At 46.0% G+C, this 20965-nt stretch overlaps 1 protein-coding gene across 2 annotated transcripts in view; it reads right to left on the bottom strand.

Annotated features, from left to right (window-relative positions):
• LOC124052295 (glutamate receptor ionotropic, delta-1-like) overlaps window positions 1–20965 on the bottom strand; it is a 125088-nt gene that overhangs the window by 2935 nt on the left and 101188 nt on the right. The window contains exons 9-14 of one of the 2 annotated variants that reach the window (XM_046376366.1): window positions 20590–20932; window positions 18725–18863; window positions 11568–11763; window positions 8720–8886; window positions 4408–4648; window positions 2212–2350 (exon numbers count right to left, since the gene is read on the bottom strand). In XM_046376366.1, the coding sequence (XP_046232322.1) occupies window positions 2212–2350; window positions 4408–4648; window positions 8720–8886; window positions 11568–11763; window positions 18725–18863; window positions 20590–20932 (1225 nt within the window). The remainder of the gene's footprint in view (window positions 1–2211; window positions 2351–4407; window positions 4649–8719; window positions 8887–11567; window positions 11764–18724; window positions 18864–20589; window positions 20933–20965) is intronic. The other variant, XM_046376364.1, reaches the window with a different exon arrangement.

The following is a 20965-nucleotide window of genomic DNA, read 5'->3' as shown; positions in this document are numbered from 1 at the left end:
TGAGCATTTACTTGCTGATGAGACAGGTTTAAGTTGAAAAGTTGCTTATTTCTACTTTAAGTTGCCGCTAACATAAACAGCTGCTACATGTCAACTGACAAAGCACATTGTGGCTTTGTTTGTGAGTTTAACTCAATAAAGCAGATCAATAAAGCAAACAATGAAGCCTGTCAGTTTGTTTCAAGGCAGGTTTACTGCCCCCAGTGGTTAAAACGAGTCATATCCAGCAGGAGTCTGGCACCTGTTGTATCACTATTAAACCACCAGGTGGCACCAAATCAACAGTCTTAGCGAGTATTTTTCTTGTTTTTGTGGTGGAAATTAGCTGATTAATTTTCCTGAGTCTGAGAACAGTCACCAGCCTATAAAAATCCCAGCACATGATAAACTACTCTTTTCTTCTCCGAAAAGTAGAAAAACTTGCACACGATGAGCGGTAGCTACAGCCGAGGTTAGGACAACGGCGGCCAACGAGAGGCTAACGGACGCAAAACGACGAGACGTTTGTCTGTGAAAGGCAGACGAGAGGCGCTCATCACCCTCAAAATGTTTGCTCTTAAGATGAGACGTCTGCTGAGGTGGAGTGGTGGAGAGAGCACTTCCTGTGAAACAGCCTATCAGAACGCACAAGCGCCAACAGCGAGAGCCGCTTGTGAACGCACACTCCTCAGAGCATCTTGATTCGGTGTGGCGTACAGCTGATGCCAAGCATCCGTCTTCAGCCTTTGTTTGAACTTTAAAGGAACACAGAAACATACAGTGTGTTTATCCACGAGGCCTGGGCAGGTCTGAATGATCCCTCTCCAGTCTCAAAGAGCTCCTCTCAAAGCCAATTAAAACATCTCAGCGCAGGTTATTGTTTCAGCAGACTGGCACCTCATTAAAACATGTTTCCAGCAGCACGGTCAAACTGGCAGCTAGCCTAAATAAATAAATGCCTGGGATTAAACCTCGGCTGGTCGTTAAAGACAGACTGGTGGTGTAAGTGGAGAGGAGGAAAACAGCGAAGCCCCCATTAATTTGGAAAACAAACGGCTCTTTTAATGAGCGCTGCTGCTAGTGGGGGGGGTTCAAATCACTCGCCCTCCTGCTACTTGGAGAATAAACTGCAACTATCGAGTGGGTTGTGCTCAAGTGTGATAACAACAGTTTCTGGTTCATTTCGGATTCAAGTGGCCCGTGGAAACATTTTAAACCTTTAGTAAAATACTTTTTTAATAACAGGCTGAACTCAAATCAAGACACAGTTCTACCGCTGAGAAACGTTTGTCTGATGATTTATCGGCTGGTCGTGACAAGCCCAGAGTGTGTGTCAGGGTTCCTGAACCTTGTTTTTGCACACATCGCTTCCCTCTTCTTCTACTTTAAACGGCAGAATATTTGAGGATTAAACCTCATGCTCGTTTCAGTTAATTCAGGTTTACAAATTATACAGCTTTTTAATTGTTCTGTGGAATACTGAAAGGCACTAAAGCTGTTTGCAGGATTTCTTCTAATTTTCATCACAGCAGGTACAAAAGAGGTCAGAGGTCAGGCCTTACAGAAGATACTCGCATGGTTACAGATGACCAACTCCAACAAGCTGAGGAGAAACAGAAAGACTCTCTAAGAGCGTGGAGGGCTGATGGAGCAGCCCAGGCCTGGTATCAGTTAATCCACTGTGTCGTCTGCAAAGAGCAAAAAGCCCAAATTCAAATCAACTGCAATTAACACCAAGCTGTATGTTTTCAGCTCATGAGTTAAATTTGAGCCATTTTTTCCCTTCCTTCAATTAAAGGCCTGGTTCTGGAAATAATTTCCTCTTCAATTTTCTGATAAGGAAACTGATGATTAGCTTTAGTAGAAGTTTTAACGAGCTACCTGAAATTTTCAGGACGAAATGTCTTTGTTTTTAGGGAAAACTCTTCTCTGCAACAGTTGTTGAGCTCACACGTTAAAAATCTTACAAATAAGGTTCATGAGATATTTTATCACCGGCGTCGTGTAATTTAGTTTATGGTTACGTGGAGGAAAAGTGAAAGATGACATTTGTTTCAAAGGTTCCTGTAGATGAGGAGTGGGTTTAAATGCCTTCAGCGTTACGTTATTCATATTTACTGACATATTTATCTCGTCGGCCACAGACAAACAGGTATGAGCCACGTTTCTGCTCGGCTCAGAATTTACAACCGACCAAAAATCATAGTAGTTGTATAGGAGGTCTATTCTGACCTGTGTCAATAGCTTCTGCTTCATCCCAGCCTCTCTCTCTGTCTGTCCAAATGTCCCTCCTCCCCTCCGATGAAGCAGTTGTAATGTCATTATATGTCAATGGACCAGAAACCCTTGCCAGTCTGTAATCCTTAGTAACCTGCACGAGATCATAGACAGTCAAGTGTAAATAAAGAAATAAGGAGAAGGACAGATGGAGAGAAGGAGAGGAGATAGAGAACACTGGTGTCCACATTGACATATAATTTGCAATAAGACGTGACACAGTGAAAGTACCAGGGGTTATGGACGGGGATGCTGGACACAAATCTTATTGCTAAAGACGACACAGCAACGTGTTCGGTCTGCGCACACTTTAGTTTATGGATCCACGTCAAAGCTGCCATCTTGTCGCCTGTCACGTGACCCAAACCTGACTGCTCGTGAGAGTGTGTGCATGTGGTGTTTGCCACCGGAGGTGAATGTTGCTGTGTGGAGGTAGAAACTTACGAATGCAGGACTGAGGTCAGTTCATGTTCATGTGTGTCCCAGCTCCAAATACTTTTACTGCATGGTGTACACTGTGTACTGGCAGGGAGGGGGCTGCTTCCATTTTTCATATGATTCTCTGCTTCTTCCTGACGTTTCATCTCGTTTGTTATCTCGTTTAACGATTTTAGCTGACGTCACCGAAAAGATCTCACAGGACGGCGTAAGACATTTCATGTGTCGTTTCACGTATTTTACCGTTTAGAGCACCATTAAAGCACAATACATACCATACATTAATACATAAGTGAACCTGTGTTGTCCTGCGCCCATAACCGGCCCCATAACCACGATAAATTCAATGTGAGCTACGTAACTTTATGTAAGATTCAAAAGTCAAGCCTTCTTTTTCTTCTTTATTCGTTTTGCCTCCTGAAGTCTTTCTGCTACTAGCCAACATTTTTTCACACTTTCTAATCGCGACAGGCTCTCTGAACTGCAGATTACCTGCCATACGCACTTGGAAGCCTGTTTAATGCGTTTATAGCACAGTACAGGACAAAACATTACTTAAGGTAGGTTTTTGTTCAGTTTCATTGATATTTATCTGCTCTAAACACATGAAGAGTCTTTCTTTATGTGTGAATATTGATTAGAGCTCATTAACTGCTTTTCCATTCTAAACCCTGTGATGAGGTGACTATTAGCTACGCAGTTATTTCATTAAAGAGAGATCTGGTATGTGACTGCTGTATGGTCTTTATTCAGTAGGCACTTAGTAAGGCTCGAGTATCTATTAGCAACAACAGCAAATGACTTGGACTAACTGTGATAATGTCTCCATTAATGTTGGAACCCAGGCTGAGCTGGTTATGATAAACGACTTTCTTGTCTCCTGACGTCTCAAAAGGATTTCACAATGAAATGGAAAATGTCCAAAAGTGTTAAGAAAGAGTGTGTGTTATGGTCCTCTGCCTGAGCGATTTCTCTCTCTCGCTCTCCTGTTAATTAGAATCTCTCTTTCAGAACCCTTGGGTGCAGGAAACTACCAAAACCTCAATGTAGAAAATGAGTTTATAACAATAATTCAATACCGAGCGCTTGAACGGTTACGGATCCGCCACTGTGGGAATTAATCATTAAAGTCTGCGGGTGCACTCGGTTGTTTTAGCAGGAGGTTTGCAGGGGAACATGCAGGAAGTGCCAAAAGCCAAATCCCGACTTTCTGGGCTAATTTTTAATTCAGTGTTTGTCTAAGACCTCGAGGGCAAAGAAGCACGAGTCCCGAGTGTCGAGAAGCTGTTGTTTTATGAGCATATTAGTAAAGGTAATGGTCAGGTGGAGTGTGCTGGGTGCTTCATGTGGTTTAGAGAATATGCCAAACAAAAACAGATGAGCTCTGGAATCTGTCAGTTCAGGACGAGGTGGGTGGGGAGCGATGGACGGGTAAAAGAAAAAATGGAGGCGGGGTAATAATAAGAGACCAAATTTGATTTCAATCGGTGTCCTGGGCTGAAGTGGCACCGAGCACATCTACCTACTCTGTCCTGCCTCACTCCGTCCCCCAGCTCTCCCACACTAACACTAGTCCTGAACCCCTCTCCTCTACAGCTGGGTGTACTGGAGCTCCACTAAGTCGGGGCTCGCGTCTGCGGCTGGATCCTTAAAGTAGAGTGTGGCAGTGTCTTCCCCCCGCTGGCCCGTCCGCCGGGCCCTGTGCTCGGTCACCTCTTTGGGCTGCTCCTGGCGGCAGCGGTTGCTGTTCCACCAAGCCTCCAGCCCGGCCACCAGGCAGGCCAGCAGCAGGCCGGCGGCCAGGATGCAGAAGACGCCGGCGAAGCTGTGCAGCTTGAGGGAACGGCCGTCCGGGTGGGCGCTGGCGTGGCTGTTGAGGTCGCAGCGGCCGGTGCGAGGCCACCACTTCTGCTTCATGATGTCCAGGTCACCTTTCTCCTGCAGCTCCAGGATCCTGAGGAGGGGGGAGGAACAGATGGACAAGTGAGTCAAAGGAGCAGCTTTTGTCCTCAGTGGTTTCAGTCCAGATTCTGTCTTCCTGTTCGTTTTCATATCTGCCATCACCCAAACCAAAAGATTAACTATTATTTCAGTGAAGGATAATCAGGAATTAATCCGCGGACAGAGACGATTAGGCAGAAAGTAGAAAAATTAACACAATGTAATTTTGTTATTGAAACCATCAATCACCCGAAGCAGGGACGATGTTCAAGGCTGCGCTCGGTAACTTTCTGTGGGGAATTTCTAACAAAATGACATGAGGACATTGAATTAAACGTAACACTGGTTTCACGCTCATTTAAAAACCATCCTGTGTCAGCTGTCATCTCGCGGCTGAATGAGAAGACTCTGGGTTCTGTTCTGTGAATTGATTCGGGCGATAATTTGTGGCTTTGTGGCTTCAGAATGACAGCTTGGTTTTTTTGTCTTCACGGTGTCTCCTTGAACAAGCACGAGAAGCAGGAAGCAGAGGTGACATCAGATGTTCACCGACGATGACTCAGTCGTCATTTCACACAAAATCATTTTGGCAAGAAGAATCAGAACTGAAGTTTAAGTGGATAATAAGCGCCTGTGCGAAGTTGTCGATAAATTCCCAAAAAAGAATTGAAGTCACTTCTGAAGGAGAAAAACATGATGTTCAGTTATTCATGCCTTTTTGAACAGAGAATTCAGTGGAAAATGAGAAGAGAAAAGCGTTTCAGACATCAATGAGACCACTTTACGCAGAGTGAGATGCACGATGGTCGTTAAGTACCGCACCCACACCTTTGAATCGTCACTTTCACCTGCGATTTGTCAAGCCGGTTCTGGTGTGTGCCCATTGGCTGATGTGACAGAGCCAATCAGAGACCAATCAGAGCTTTGTAGGTGAGATTAAAATGTGGCTAACTTGATGTACTGACTGGATGACTGCATTTCATGCTACTCGAATTCTAGATTTTGCTGCAAAATGGGAGGAAAAAGATTTAAAAAAAGCAGCAAAATGAACACCTGTCCATCACTGTGTGACGAAACTCTGTCTTCTGTTTGGGAGGATGTGATGCTTTCAATGAATGTTGTTAGATGTTATCTGAAAGTTTGTCTTTTGTGGAAATGTGTTGTTGTTTCTCTCAACAAGCTGCAGTCATCTCAGCCACAGCCTTCGCCGCTCTGGCCGTTTTTCTGTCGTCATTCTTCGGGAAGACAAATCTCCTGATCCCTCATCCCAAGCTCTGATCGGCTCTCCTATTAGCTCACACCATTTCGCCTGACCGGAAACGTCTTTGTATTTGCTATATGTTGACAGACGGGAAGTTTCATGCAGCGGATCTGCTGCTCTCGTTGTGTTGAATCCTGGAGTTAATTAAGCAAACTCTGCGGCGGCCGCTGCAGTAAAATCAGAGCCCAATTTGCCATGTTTAATCTGCTCAACTCAGCGTGAACATGTTGAAGGTCAGCACGCCACAGTTTCCATCTACCCCCCCCCCCCGAAACACCCCGAGGACAAAATAGTTTTACAGTACAAATGAGCAGCAGAAGCAACAAAGTCTGCAAAGGTTATTAATGGCAGGATTATCAAATGGAAAGCCAGGGACAAAGGTAATACAGCAGTTATGGGACTAGGTATTAAAATGATGGTTGGAAATGTGGAGATAATGGTTTTTGCACTGAACAATAGCTCTGCCCTCAATTTAACACCCGGGCACATTATTCCTGGTCGTCCCTGAGCGCCGCGCTGCGAGGACGCCTCGGGCCGCTGGACGCCTGCTGAACCGGGCAGGGCCGCTGCAGAAACTTCATTAATAGCTAGCAGTTTTGTCTCCATTCAGTGCCACAAATTAATCCCTAAGTAAACACTGAGCTTCTTAATTAAAGAGGAAGTGTGAGGTGCAGAGGGAGGAGAAGGAAAACGAGGAGGCTGTGATTGAGAAACAGTCCCACAGGCAAACAGTGAACCCCGACCAGCACTGCAGTCTGCCACCAAACAGGGAGCACACAGGCAGGAAAGAGTCAGAAGACCAAACCGTTCAGATCACATTTCTGCCACAAACTCTATTTTAAAACTTGTCAACTTAACAAGAGACGTGGACTCAATGTCATATGTTAACCCACGGAGCAGATCAGGAAATCAGAGCAGAGATCTTCTCAAAGTGCAGAGCACCACAAGGTTACACTCTCCATCCACAGAGCATCTGCTGGGCTGAAAAAATGAGTTTTAATTTGAGGCCAACAAACTGCAGTCCTGTTTATATTTCTGTGGACGTTAACGAGCGTAAACACCTGAGAGGAACCCGTCACGTCCTCACGTGTTCAGGCCGCGCTGTGGCTGCTGTGCGCTTCCTCTGCTGCAGCAGCCTCGGCCTCCCCTCAGGTGATCTGATCCAGTCAGTCCTCACTTACAAAGCGGACAGCCTCACAGCTTTAAGCAGCGCGTCTGAGAAATGGGATTTGCCGGCTGTCCTGACGTGGCCTGAGAGGATGAGGGAGGATCACACGGAGCTGCAGAGAGATGGAAGTCGACGGGACAGGAGGGGGGAGGCAGACAAATGCACGGCTGGAGGAGGTTTAAATGACATTTTTGGTGTGGAGTTCAGGCCCCCGGGGTCCCTCCCACACAGCCACATTCCAAAGAGCTCATTTCCCCTCAGCACAGCAAATGTGAAGCCTGCTCTGGTAATAACAGCCACAGCACAGCGGTGCAGCCGCTAATGCTTTGTGTTAACGTCTCTGTTAATGCTGCTGCTGCCGTTGGACTCAGACCCCACAATCTCGTGTTTTTCTTCCACACAGAGTTATGTGTCGACGAGCTGCCGATGGTTTTCTCGGGGCTCCCACTGCGGGTGGCTGTATGAAAGCTGCCGATCTCATAACTTCATAGAGTTACATCAGAGGCTTTCAGAGCGGCTCCTCAGGACTATGAGCCCCGCTGCTTTTCACCCCAGACACCCCTTTACACCCGGGACGCCAGGTGCACACACCTGCTGAGCCATGCGACAGCAGAGCTGAGAGCTGGCTCAGACATCCCCACCAAAATGATTCCACTGAAGCTCAGTTTGACCCATGAAGGCAGATGAAGTCATTTCCTGTAATCAAGAGACGTTAGTTTAGACAATATCTGTCGTCCCCAAGTGCACCTTTAAAGGGTAAAAAGTTCAGCACTGGGTGAGAGAGCAAACATGTCCCAAAAAGGTTGGACTCTTCCTTTAAAACCCGAAACAGGCAAGTTTGTCACCTCCTGCTTCTTTTCACACCAACTTCCTGTCTGCTTTCTGGGAGCCGATCGATATGAGACGGCTGAGAAAGTTCTCCGTGGCTCCTCACACCGTCAGCTCATGATGTAAGAATGTGGAGATTTACTAAATGATCTTCACGATTTTGAAACTCGCACTGGGATCAATTTGAGTTTGGGAAGAGAGAGGGGAGGAGAGGTTTCACTCCGCAGCTCAGTGGTTTCCTCTTAACGCTCACACTGAAGGAGATAATTGAATTTCCTAAAAATTTCCCTTTTTGCTCAAACACCTGCAAAATAAGTAAGTAATTAGCTCCCGTCCCTGTGTTTACACGCCGCACTGTGACTAATCCCTCTGGCTTCACAACAGCACCGAGTTTGTTTCATGTGAGCTTATATGACTTTTCTGGTTTTGCAAAACCTGTGCCAGTCTGATGCAACAGCCTCCTGTAAGACTCTCACCTGAGCGTTCACGGGCCGATAACGGCCTGTGATAACTCCACCCAGGAGCCCCGAGCTTCATCACTGACTCCATGTCAGGCTTTTGTTTTCCCTTCACAGCAAAAGCAGCTAACAGCTTTCATCCAGCTGTTTTTATGTCAACACGGGCAACAACATGGTGGACCTGCTCCAGGGAAGCACCTTGAAAGTTTACTTTGAACTACAGAATCTAGGAGACAAAACGAACTCTTGGATTCATCACAATGTGTTGGTGGAAACATGTTTTACTGGCACAGTTAAATGAAGACCCGATCAATCGGTGGCAGAATGAAAAGTGAGTTTTCTGTTAGCGCTGAACGTGGAGTCACTTACTTCTGAGAGAAGAGGTCTCTGTAGGGGCTGCCGTGCTGCATGGCGATGCCGTAACCTTTGCTGCTCATGCTGCTTCCTGACACGGTGATGGTGCAGTCGTCATCCGTCAGGGCTGCGTACTCCAGCACCGCCATGTCCCACAGGAAGGCGTAGGGACTCTTCTTCGCCTGCAGACACGGGCCGAGGGAAAACGGACAAACTGTTACACGACAGCATCGCTCGCTTGGCACTTTCACGGATTCACTGACCGCAAAAACATCCTCTCCAGATTCGGTTCTAGTCTCCATGGAAACACTGGACTGGTCTGAAACTAGCCAATCAGATCTTATTTTAGTCTCCTGCTGTGTGGCTGTCAATCAGAGCAGCTCTGTTGACAGGAAACAAACCCAAACAGCTAACTGTTCACTTGTAGCTGTGAGATGATGGATTGTGTGTGTGTGTAGAAAGAAACAATTAGCAGACAGATTAACTGAAACAATTTTGGAAATAATCAGAAACATTTTTCAAGAAAAAAGACATAGTTGTTGGTGTTTCTCTGTTGTTCATCAGTGTAAACTGAATACTTTTCTCAGCTGAGCCATTTTGTGTCAAATATTCAAACAGCTTGGTCTATGAAAGTGTCGATTCGGTTTCGACTTCCTGTCCCGCTGTAACTCTAGTCCTGTTACAGTGTGCTGACACGCAGAGAGTGTGTGTCCTCCTCCTCTCAGCCTGATGAGGAGGAGGTGACAATAACACATAAAAGGATGAGGGTGTTTTCATTGTGTCAGAAGAGCTGCTGCAGCAGCACCTGTTCACTGTCACTGTGTGTGTGTGTGTGGGTGTGTGTGTGTGTGTGTGTGTGATCAGAAAGTGCTCTTTCTCCTCCTCCCCTGTACAACAACAGGGAGACTTCAGTCTTAAGATGCCTTCATGGCGTCGCGTCTCTTCTGATCATAGCCGTCGCTGTTAGCGACTGCAGCCTCTCCCTGTTTGTCTGGCGTCACCTGAACACAGGCTGATTTTCTCTCCAGGTAACACTGGGAGGAAAGGCTGCGCAGCGCTGGCAGATGCTAAGATACAAGGCAACATGCTGGGAGCAGAAAGGCGCTCAAAACAAGGTTCCTCTGAATCAAAGGAGGACAAACAGAAAGCACAGATCCACAGCCAGTGCGGCTCTCATTCACACACAGACATCAAAGACCTCACCTGAATGGGCTGCATGAAGCTAAACGATGAAATGGGTCGAAAACAAAAATAAAGAAAATCACTGAAAATAGTCGACCAGAGCGTGGCAAGACACTGAAGCTCAAGAAATTTGGGGATTATTTTTCATTTATAGTTTTATCCATCAATTCTGTTACAATAACGTTACCAAGTTCACGTCTGACAGCTGAGGACACACTGACATCACTAAGAAGAAGCTCTGACAGGTCGAGAAACAGTCAGCCAGATTAAACATTTTCTCCAGGTTGTCTTAAGCTCCTGTTTGGAGCCCAGCAGAAATGCTGCTAATGATCCCCCACTGCAGCAGGAAAACGGTGTACCGAGCTCCTGCCCAAACACCACCCGGCTGAGCCAATCAGGAGCAGCGCTCAGCTGTCAATCCTGACGTTCCAGCCCCTTTTTATAGCATTAAATAACTAATGAAAACCAAAGTGATCAGGAAAATGAACACTTGAACAAACATCAGCATGATAGGAAAGACTTAAAACGGCAGAAACCATCTTTGGAGAAAATGTATCTGACATGTACTTTGAGGTTTTAGTTTGGTCCATGTCCCATCTGCTGACATGGAGGGGGAGGAGCTTGTGAGCTGTACTGCAGCCAACCACAAGGGGGCGTTCAGATGTGCATGGAAGCTCACGCCATCTTTACATGCACTCGGTGGATTCTAATAGACAGATTGATTCTGTGTGATGTTTGTGACCCGTCAGACTTGTTTTTAATGCACAACCACATTATTAATGACAGAAATTAATGAAAGAATCCTTAAAAATGGACACCAAGCTTACAGGAGCCAAACCTAATGACACCACTGTCCCCATGTGCAGACGTAGCACAAAGTGAGGACTTAAGAAACACTGTGAATGCGTCCTCTGCCTGCAGCCTGAGAGGACGCTTCCCCCGTTTGGATGTGAACGTGTTTGTCACTACGAGCAGCAGAGCAGCTCTGCACTGGAGAATCATTCGACAACAGCAGTAAAACTCATTAAAATGTGTGTGCGCGTAAACGTTTGGGGTTACTGCGGGAGGAAACGGCAGAGAGAATGGGGGAGGGGGTGTTTATCATGCAAATGGCTGAATAATGGATGTGCTCAGAGCCGATTTGTCTCCGAAGCTAATTTGTCATCGGCTTTTTGGGAGATCTATGGGCATAATAATGTACAGCAGCAAAACACGACTTCTGTTTTCACACACACACACACACACACACACACACACACACACAGCGACATGGCCTCACTAATTGGTGTATTGTGGAACTGCTGTTACAATTAAGTAATGGGTAAACAGAGGAGTGTTGCTGTATGTTTGCCTGCTGTGAATGAAACAGAATGCGTGTGTGTGTGTGTGTGTGTGTGTGTGTGTGTGTGTGTGTGTGGGGGTTCTCTCTACACTCTCTACAGATACTGATGAAGCAGCTTACACAACCATGAAGCCGGTGGTACCTGAGACAAAAACTCTGGTGAGCAGCTGGCTTCGGGGATTACATGAAACCACATGTTATTTACGTCAACAGAAACCAGAGGACTTGGAGCTGAGAGACAGGAAGCCTTTTTCACGACATCTGAACCAAGAAGAAGGTCCAAATGACCATCAGCTTTATCCTTTCACTTCAGAAACACCTGTATGGGCCCGCTCTCACCTTGCGTATGCCCTCAGACGGGCTGGACACAGAGAAGTCCATGCCGTTGTTCTTGCTGATCGTCCTCCACAGCTCTGCGTAGGTGCTGTCCTGCTCCAGAGGGTTGGTGCCTTTGTTCCTGAAGTAGTCGTAGACCGCCGAGTCCCTCACCGTGCCGTAGTCCACATCAATCTGTCGCACCAGGTCCTGGAAAGACCTGGAGGACATGACACAGAGACGCCAGCGATGAACTGTTGTCCTTTGCCGTCTTTTTGTCTGACTTTGTGGACGTCTCACTCGCTCATCAGCGTAATGAGTCGAACTTTTGATTGCCACAGTGAAGAGGAGGGAGACCAGTTTCAATCAGTGACACCCACGAGACTGACTGATTAGGTTTTCCTGCTGCTGAGAGATGTCTGAACAACCCACAGGTGTTTTCATTAACACGAGAGAACAACAGCAGCTTCAGGATTTCATACAAAGAAACAGGCAGAATACTTTAAAAATAAACAGCAGAGAGGAAATGAAAAGGCTTGATTTCATGCTTCCTCCTCAATGTTAAAGGTTCATCTTAAAACCACATCACGAAACCCACATGCACAGTATGAATGATGTTCTGTCGGTTCTGTCACGCGTACTGATCAGTGTTTGGATTTCACACAGGACTTGACACATATTTACATTCAAAGAAAACGAGTACTACAAGCTCACACAGTGATTTGTGTTTGCTGTGCTGCGATTGGATTTTCTCTTAAGGCTCACATTCATTCCTGACTGTATGGATGCGAGGGAACACGCAGGCTGCTGTCAGGACGATGTTGACTGAAACGTTAATAAAGCTGCAGTTTTAATTACATAATTGTGGTGCTGGTGGAGGTTAGAGATGAAGCCTAATTGGATTTTGCAGAGATGAGATGTATGGATAAGCCAGTCAAAGCTGCATTGTGTCCCTCGAGGGCAGCTGTAAAATGCAACATCATTCAATATGCTTCATCAACAACCAAGCAATTTATTTATCTTGAATTAATTTCATGTTTGTCTGCAGAAGCACATTTATGGGACTCATTTGTTTTATTTTGATTTATTCGTTCTGTCTACATCTGCAGGTTCGCTACAGGTTTGTCTCGTATTCTCTATGAAAGCCTCAACAGAAGCTCACTGACAAAAAGAGTAGAAGACTGATTTCATTTGCTACAGACTTGATTTCTGTCATTAATTCATCACTCATCAGTTGTATATTAACATAATTTCTAGACGGAGTTCAGTGGAAGACATTTGTCTTCAGCCATTTTGTTCAACTCAACCAAACAGGACGTCTGCCTGCACTCTCTCCTACCCAGAATCCCTTGTGTTTTAGGGTCACTGCTTGCAGCTGATTCTGTGAGATAAACTCTACTAAACTGCAGCTGTCCAGTGGAATAAATGAAGATGCTCACGTGTTGAAAACTCTGAATAATAAACAGATTTAACTGTATTTCCTGTTTGGACACAAAGTTCTCAGCTCTTTTAAAGCAGTTCCATTCTGTTTTTCCTCTTGTTCTCTGTTTGTATTCTCCCTGTCCTCTCTGCAGATGCCGGTCGTGATATTTTTCAGGTCTGCTGTTGTTTGTGGCCACTTGGGATCAGATAACACGACTTCAAATGAACCGAACAGAAAGAGGAAACGCTGGCGTTTGAAAAGCATCAGGTCGCACAGAAGTGGTCACGTAAAGTGGCTGTCCTCGAAAAAATTGTATCTAAGTACAGTCCTTCAGTGAGTGAACTGTTTGTTTACACCTCTGGATGTCACACACACACACACACACACACACACCTGTCAGGATATCCATGAAAACACACCAGACTGAAGGTGCAGACGTGTGTGAAAGATGAGCTACAGTGGAATACTGTAACTTCACATTAAACAAACTGAATTTAAGATGTCAATAAGTGAACTTTAGAGATGTTGGTAGGTGGATTTTCTCACCTTTGGACGGCGTGAGTGTTTGTGCTAAGCTAAGCTAACCGTCTACCGGCTTTAATGTCCTGGTAATCACACAGACGTGAGAGAAAGTCTTTGGCAAACGAGGGAAAAAACGAATTTGTGTAACTGTTACTGCCCTGATCTTTATATCATTTTAGCATTTGCGTTCATTCCTGGCCCACTGGAAGACTAGAAACCACATTAACTGATGCTAAAAGACTCTGAAATGGAAGGTTTTATGAATGTCTGACTGTCGCACTGTGGACAGTCAGACATTCATAAAACCTTCCTGAACAACACGTGCTCCACTGCAGACCAGAACATTTTCCGTTCATCTTCCTGTGTGTGTTATGTCGTAGTGACGACAGGCTTCACACAGTGAAGAGCGCGAGCGGTCGGAGGGGCTTTAAAGAAGTCTACATCATATGCAAATCTCCAGCTGAGCATTCACCGAATGTCTATAAAAGCTATGTGTTGTGCTTAGCATTTACTCTCGAATGAATCGCCCTTCACGGAGTAACGCGCTGAGGGATTCGCTGATGAAACTGTCAGCCTGGATTTGACTCTCGGAGGAGAAAAGAAAGAAGAGGAAGGAGTTGGTGTGTCACTGTGCAAAGATGAAGTGTCTGTTATTGTACCTTCAGATGCAAAATAGAGATAATGTTCTTTATTCGTGCACAAGATAAATAGGCAAAAACAGGATGATGGAACTGCATTCTCGTCGAGTGTGTCGAGTGTGTATTTGGTGCATTCAAGCCTGAGAGCAGTGCGTCATTTTTCTACTCAGACGACACATTTAAAGACACAATCAGGCCGCGTTTCTGCTCCTGCCACGAATAAAAGTCCAGACTTGCATTAGAGTACGGAGGAACAAAAAGTTACCGAAAGCCAAACATCTTGTACTGCTGTGTCACCTCCCTGCCTGAGCTCGTGAAGGATTTAAGGGTGCACAGACATTAACGTTATTTCACACAGCATGTGTTGGTGTGTTTGTGCACAGGTTGTTAAGAAAAAGGGGGAAATGATCCTGTTTTGTGTGCGAGAACGTCATTCTTTTTGCATGGTAATGAAAGTGAAATGAATGTATTTAATATTCCTATCTGTTATTTTCCCGACTTTTCAGCTGCTGATCAGTGGGGAAGCTTAATGAGAAGCAATTGTCAGATTTCAGCCTTGCTGAGGTGTGAAGTCAGAAGGAAATGGCCACCGTTGCTTTGATTCTGTGTGACATTTTAGCATACAAACGTTTGACTCAACCTGAAGCAGCGACATTTTAGTGCTCCCTGAAAAACTCAAGGGCCGTCATGGAGATAAAACAGGAAAACAGGACTTGTTGGTCAGACTTGTTCATTAGATGTGACGTTTGTTTACATGAAAACCGTAAAATCCTGAAAGAGTTCAGACTTCTTTCCTAATCACTCATCTTCGGTATCCGTAGTAACACAGGTGCTCGTTGCTGAGTGTATTTTCTGTGTGATCACAGCTTCACACGTCCATAAGCCAGATGATGTGAAGGTAAATGAAGCTGGTCCAGCAAACAGACCACCTCAGGGGTCTGTTTGTGTTTCCCTGAGTCTTTGAACCTGAAATCTACGCTGAGCCTCATGTACTCCAGCAGCCACGCACACTGCAGGGATGATGGTCCAATCACGAGATAAAAACATGCTTCAGACTTTGATGTTCCACCAGTCTCTTTGGTGTTAAACGCACAACAACAAAGGCGAAAAATAAAATGCTATTTTTGATCTTCAGCCTGCGAGACTGGCCAGGAGGCAAGAACTCATCAGCACTGCTGGCTGCACTTACAGGTGATAAACACACTTCAACAGTCTGAAGTCAGATCACAGTTCACATCACTCTGCAGCTGCAATGTTAGCGCTTAACAAAGACCTGCAGACACACACAGAACTAAAGCTCCATCAGGCTCCGTCTGTGTGTGTGTCCTGGGCATGTGGACCTGATTCACCGCAGGTCTGACGGGAAGATTTCTAAAAATACAAACAGATATTTTAATAAGTAAATACTTTACTATTCAAAACTAAAAAAATCTAAAGATTGGAGTGACCACAACCCCTGAGACCAGGAGAGGACAATTTGAGGACAGAGGACAGTGGCTAAGACGAGGACGGTGATCCTGAGGACGAGGAGACACATCAGGTGTTCCACAATACACCTGTTTTTGGGAGTTTGTTTTGTTTCCTTATTGGATTAAACAATAAGGGAGCTTGTGAAATTTAGTGCCTCTAGAGGTACAAAGTGGTATTACAGACAGGATGGGTCGAGGCTAGCTGCTTAGCACGCTAACGTCAGTAGATGCAGTATCTCTGCTACTTCGTTAAATTCCTGAGTGCCATTAAAACAAATAACAAATAGTAAATACATTTGTATTTATAATTCTAAAGAAACGGTGGGGAAACTTTCTGTAAAAGCTGCTCTCATTAACTCATGAGGGTCAAACTCCAACTCACAGCTGCTTAACAGAACATCTCTGGTCAACACACTTCTGATCTGAGCACAGTTTCACAGAAAACAACGTGGAGCTCCTTCATAAGCAAAGATCAGATCACACAGTTTGACAGGAAGACAGGCAGGCAGGCAGGCAGGCAGGCAGGCAGGCAGGCAGACAGGCAGGCAGGCAGGCAGCAAGACAGACAGACAGGCAGGCAGGCAGGCAGGCAGGCAGGCAGGCAGACAGGCAGGCAGGCAGGCAGGAAGACAGACAGACAGACAGGCAGGCAGGCAGGCAGGCAGGCAGGCAGGCAGGCAGACAGGCAGACAGGCAGGAAGACAGACAGGCAGGCAGGCAGGCAGGCAGGCAGGAAAACAGGCAGGCAGACAGACAGACAGACAGATCGACAGGCAGGCAGACAGACAGACAGGCAGGCAGGCAGGCAGACAGGCAGGCAGACAGATCGACAGGCAGGCAGGCAGACCAACAGGCAGGCAGACAGACAGACAGGCAGGCAGACAGACAGACTGTAATTACACACATTTCCACAAGCTTTTATCTAAAACCTTGACAAACGTTTCATTTTTCCAGCTTGTTACTTCATAAAATAATTTTTTTACAGCTTAAAACTCGTGGCTGCTGTTTAGTCCTGCAGGTCTGGAACATTAAATTACAGCCATCCGAAATGATTCAGGTCTGAGGTGCAGGAGGTTCAGTGTGATGGAAACTGCTCTTTAGTTTAACTGAGCAGCTTGTTCCAGTCTACTGCAGTGGATTGAAATCAGAGTTTAGAATATTGCACTTTTTTATTAACTAACTTATAGAAGTTACTTTTGGAAGTTTGCAGAACTAAATCAGTTAGAATGGACAGATGCTGTTACCTGGCGTGTCCATGTACACGAATCCTACAGATTACATATCATCCGTATTTCATAAACCGTTTATTAACACGGAACTAAAATCTCAACCAAAGTGAATCTTACAGAGTAAATTTCCAGACTGTTTCACAAACTAAAAACATGTTCTGCTAACTTTTGCAAAACTTCTGTTGTCTAAAGAGAACCAGACAAAGAACTTTGGAGCATTTGTGCTCATTCAACAGAACCCTTCGGGTGATGTTTTGTGACAGTTTGACAAACACGGCGAAACATGGACGTGTGTGAAGCAGGACTCAGCAGGACGAATGTGTGTGTGTTTCCTCTTGCTGCAACCTGGAGAAGCTAACCAGTTAGCAGCCAGGTGTGACTGTTCCAGTTTAAACTGAACAGGTGAGCACCTGAGGCCGCGGTGCTGTGAAACTTCACAGCCTCCTCTTCATCATCTTCTCTCTGCCTCCTGCAGGTTTGCTCTGACTGATACAGCAGGTTCAGTTTCAGAAGCTGGAGACTCTTTGAGCTGCCTGTGAAGGAAACCAACTGGACTCCCGCTGTTTTCTGCTGGAGTTCAGACGTCACAGACAGACTACACCCCACCGCCTCAACATCAATATTCAACACTGAAAAGACTAAAGTGACTAATTAAATTCATTCAAGTACTGTGCTTGAGTACATATTTGAAGTACTTGTACATTTACATGCTACTTTATATTTGCACGGCACCACATCTCAGAGGTAAATATTGTACTTTTTAAGTCACTACTTTCTGATGCTTTCCTGATTCTCATTTTTCATCCAAGCTGAATAAAGTCCTTAAAAAGCCTCTTGGATCAAGTGGAAAATGTATCGTCACAAAGGTGAAAACAGGCTGTTTTTCTGAAACGACTGATGTGTGAAGCTGCGTGTGGTATGTAAATCAGGTTTGAACTTTTCCCTCCCCTTCGCAGCATCGCTTCCCTCGAAACAAGAGCAGAGGTCGGCGTGTTCTTCAGGAACAACACGGGGCTCAGTGTTACTTTCTGCTTTTTCTGCTGCATTAAATACTTGAACTCAGCAGCCGTGGTGTCATTTTTTATGGAGGAACATTCCTTTTTTAATAGCTAAACTGTTGACCCTCTGAACAAGATCAGGTTCTCGTTTGGCTGCTCCACACCATCCAGCCTCTGCTCGTTAAATTAGAGACGCAACGTTTTGTCTTTCTGCCCCAAACCGTTGATTCGAGATTATCGATCTTCTTACTGGCCTCACTGAGTCTGATAAGCCAAACATGTGAGAAACTCCTGAGGCCGAAGGAACAATAGATGCTACGCGTCAATGCTATGCTACACTGAATGCTTTACGCTGAGAGTAAAATCACCAGCTGATCAGGTTGATCAAAACAACAGCTGATATGTCAAAAACACACCAATCAGAACATCTGAAGCTTTCTGATTATCAGGTTGCATTGTGTTTGTTTCATCTGGAGGCTGTTAGCTGTTAGCCTCTGCTTCCTGTCATGTGACCGAGTTACGACTGACAACATGTGCAGTTTGTGTCATTGTGGGACAGCAGACGAACAGGACTTCATCAATTCAGGATGTTCAGAGAGAATTAATGTGTGTTTGTGTTTGTTTACATCCTCGTAGCTGCAGGCACAACGTGAACTGTTGGTGTCAGTGTGTGTGTGTGTGTGTGTGTGTGTAAACATGTATTACTCATGTTGTGGGATCACAAAGTGTTTAAATGCTGTTTACACAGTCAAGCTGTGGGGACAAAACACGAGTCCTCATAATGTTTAACTTTACATTTTAGTGTGAAGGTTTGGTTTAAGGTCAGGGTAAGACTCAGACATAAATGTAACCACCATCTGTGTGTGTGTGAGTGTGTGTGTGTGTGTGAGTGTGAACCTTACCGTATAGCGTGGTCCATCCGTGACACGGTGAGGTACGCCGCCAGGTTGGCCGTGTACGACGAACACACGATGAGCGTGAAGAGCCACCAGCTGCCCATGACGATCCTCAGAGCCACCGAGCCAATCACACCGTCCCCACCTACACACGCACACACGCACACCCAGGTGGACACACACATGCACGGATGGTCATTAGTCAAAATGTCCAACGCAGGGAATTCTGAGTGTTTTCAAACTGTTTCTGTGCTGCTATACGCGTTCTTCAGGTCACATGGGTGTTGCAGGACACCTGCTGAGGGGACCACACCTGTGACCTCGGACTCACAGGTTGCTCTCAGTGACCAGGAGTCCACCTGCCGCTCTGCTTCATCACAGCGAGCAGAGCGGCCGCATCTAATCACAACCTGTTAGGCCTAAAAGGTTTCCCAGGCAACCTGCCAGACCATAATAGATGCAGCTGGTTGCCTCCGCAGAGAGAGTGTGTGTGTGTTCACGCTGGAGTGTGTTTGTCAAAAGGTGTGTTGATGCAGATGTGTGTGTCGAGTCGAGTTTTGAGTGAGGACAGTTTTGAAGATTGAGGACATGTTTGTAAAGTGAGGACACATTTTGGAAAGTGGGGACAGCTCCAGAGTCCACATCTCTTCATCAGCCGCTGTCTGTGAGGTCCTGAAGGAGGACATTTTGGAGCGTGAAACCATAGAGACATTTAGAAAAGGAGGACATCATCTGGTGAATGAAGACATTTCCAGAGGGTCATTGTTTCGGAACGGGAGGATAATTTTGAAGCAACAACGTTATTTTGGAATAACGTTACTCTTCTTCCATAATGTTTTTGGAAACAACAAGCAAAAGATAAATAAAGAAGATCATTACAGGAGGACACTTTTGAACATTTTTGAAAATGAGGGACTTTTTGAAGTTTTAAAAACTTTGGTACTCGTGTTAGGATCTTCAGCTCGTTTCAGCACACTCATCATGCATGAACGGACCGACTGAAACCTGAGCTCATTATTTCACAGGGACGTTTGCTGGACAGCCTCCCCAAGTCTCCCCTAACTCGAAAGCACTTAAAAGTTTTATGTCCTCGCTTCTCTGCTAAACATTTCAGATGCTGCAGATCCTCCTGTGATTATTGTCTCAGTCTTCTGTTGCTGTGTAATCCACGTAAGAGCTCGAAGTTAAGAACCCCCAAATCAAACCCAAATCCGTCTTTACGAGGCCGATAATCTTCCTTTTGATGCCGAAGAGCCGAGCTGCTAAACTGTGAGGATATCGGGAACAGAGTTCAGCCAGTGGGTGAGCTGGAGACCAGCTCAGCATCCCAGCAGCATGAAGACACCCGGGGTTCAGATCTGTGAACCGTGAGGTCCAGCACAGAGACGACACTTCCGGGACCACGAGCTCAAACAGGAAACTCTTTCTGGCCACTGGAGAGCATGTGACACATGACTAACATGCGAGCAGACGCTTCTTCACACGTCCAGCAGACGCACAGAAACAATCAAGGATGTCCATCTGATGACTTGAAATCCGACGTCCAGTAAAATGTCAGACAAAACTTAAGAGTCTTCAGATCCACGTAGCAGATGTCGCAGTCTGTTTTCGCTTCAGCAGCTGATCAGTCAGGAAGCGCTGAAATGACATGATTTGTCGGATTCTCTGTGTTTATAAAAGTTGCAGCCCTGAACGCAGCAGTGTGACATCCCAGCATAAGAAATGTAGCGACATGAACGCTGCTGCCACCCAACAGAAGCACAGAAAGTTTCAGTGGTTTGCTAACAACCAACACTTTGGTTACAGCTGGGATCGAACCTTCAGGCTCGCTCCCCGACACGTTCCAATCAGCCAGTCGACTTTTCGCTCACCTTGATGTACGAAGGCTCCATAAACAATCCAGATGGCGCTGTGCAGAGTGCCCGACCCCATGCCCGTGGTGGGCTGGCCTGGCGGGGCAGTCTGGGTGGAGGAGGAGCGCAGCGCCTGCAGCCTGTTGAGCAGGAAGATGAGCACTCCCACCACGGGGATGGCAGCGGCGATGCAGGCCCACACGGCGAGGTCAAAAGGTGCAAACAGAGAGAAGATATTGATCTTTTCCTCAGGCTTTCGCAGCAGGATGCCGACGCTGTAGTCCAGGTAGCGTTTGCTGAAGTCGACCACGTTCTCCCTCTCTGGGGTGATGGTGATGGCTGACACCGCCAGGTCGGCTCTCTGGACAGGAAGCGGACCAGAGGAGAATTTAGG

This window comes from Scatophagus argus, chromosome 21 (genome assembly GCF_020382885.2).
Source record: "Scatophagus argus isolate fScaArg1 chromosome 21, fScaArg1.pri, whole genome shotgun sequence".
In the NCBI taxonomy this organism is placed as follows: domain Eukaryota; kingdom Metazoa; phylum Chordata; class Actinopteri; family Scatophagidae; genus Scatophagus; species Scatophagus argus.
Note: the sequence above shows the minus strand (reverse complement) of the source record. Positions and strands in the feature narration are given on the sequence as shown.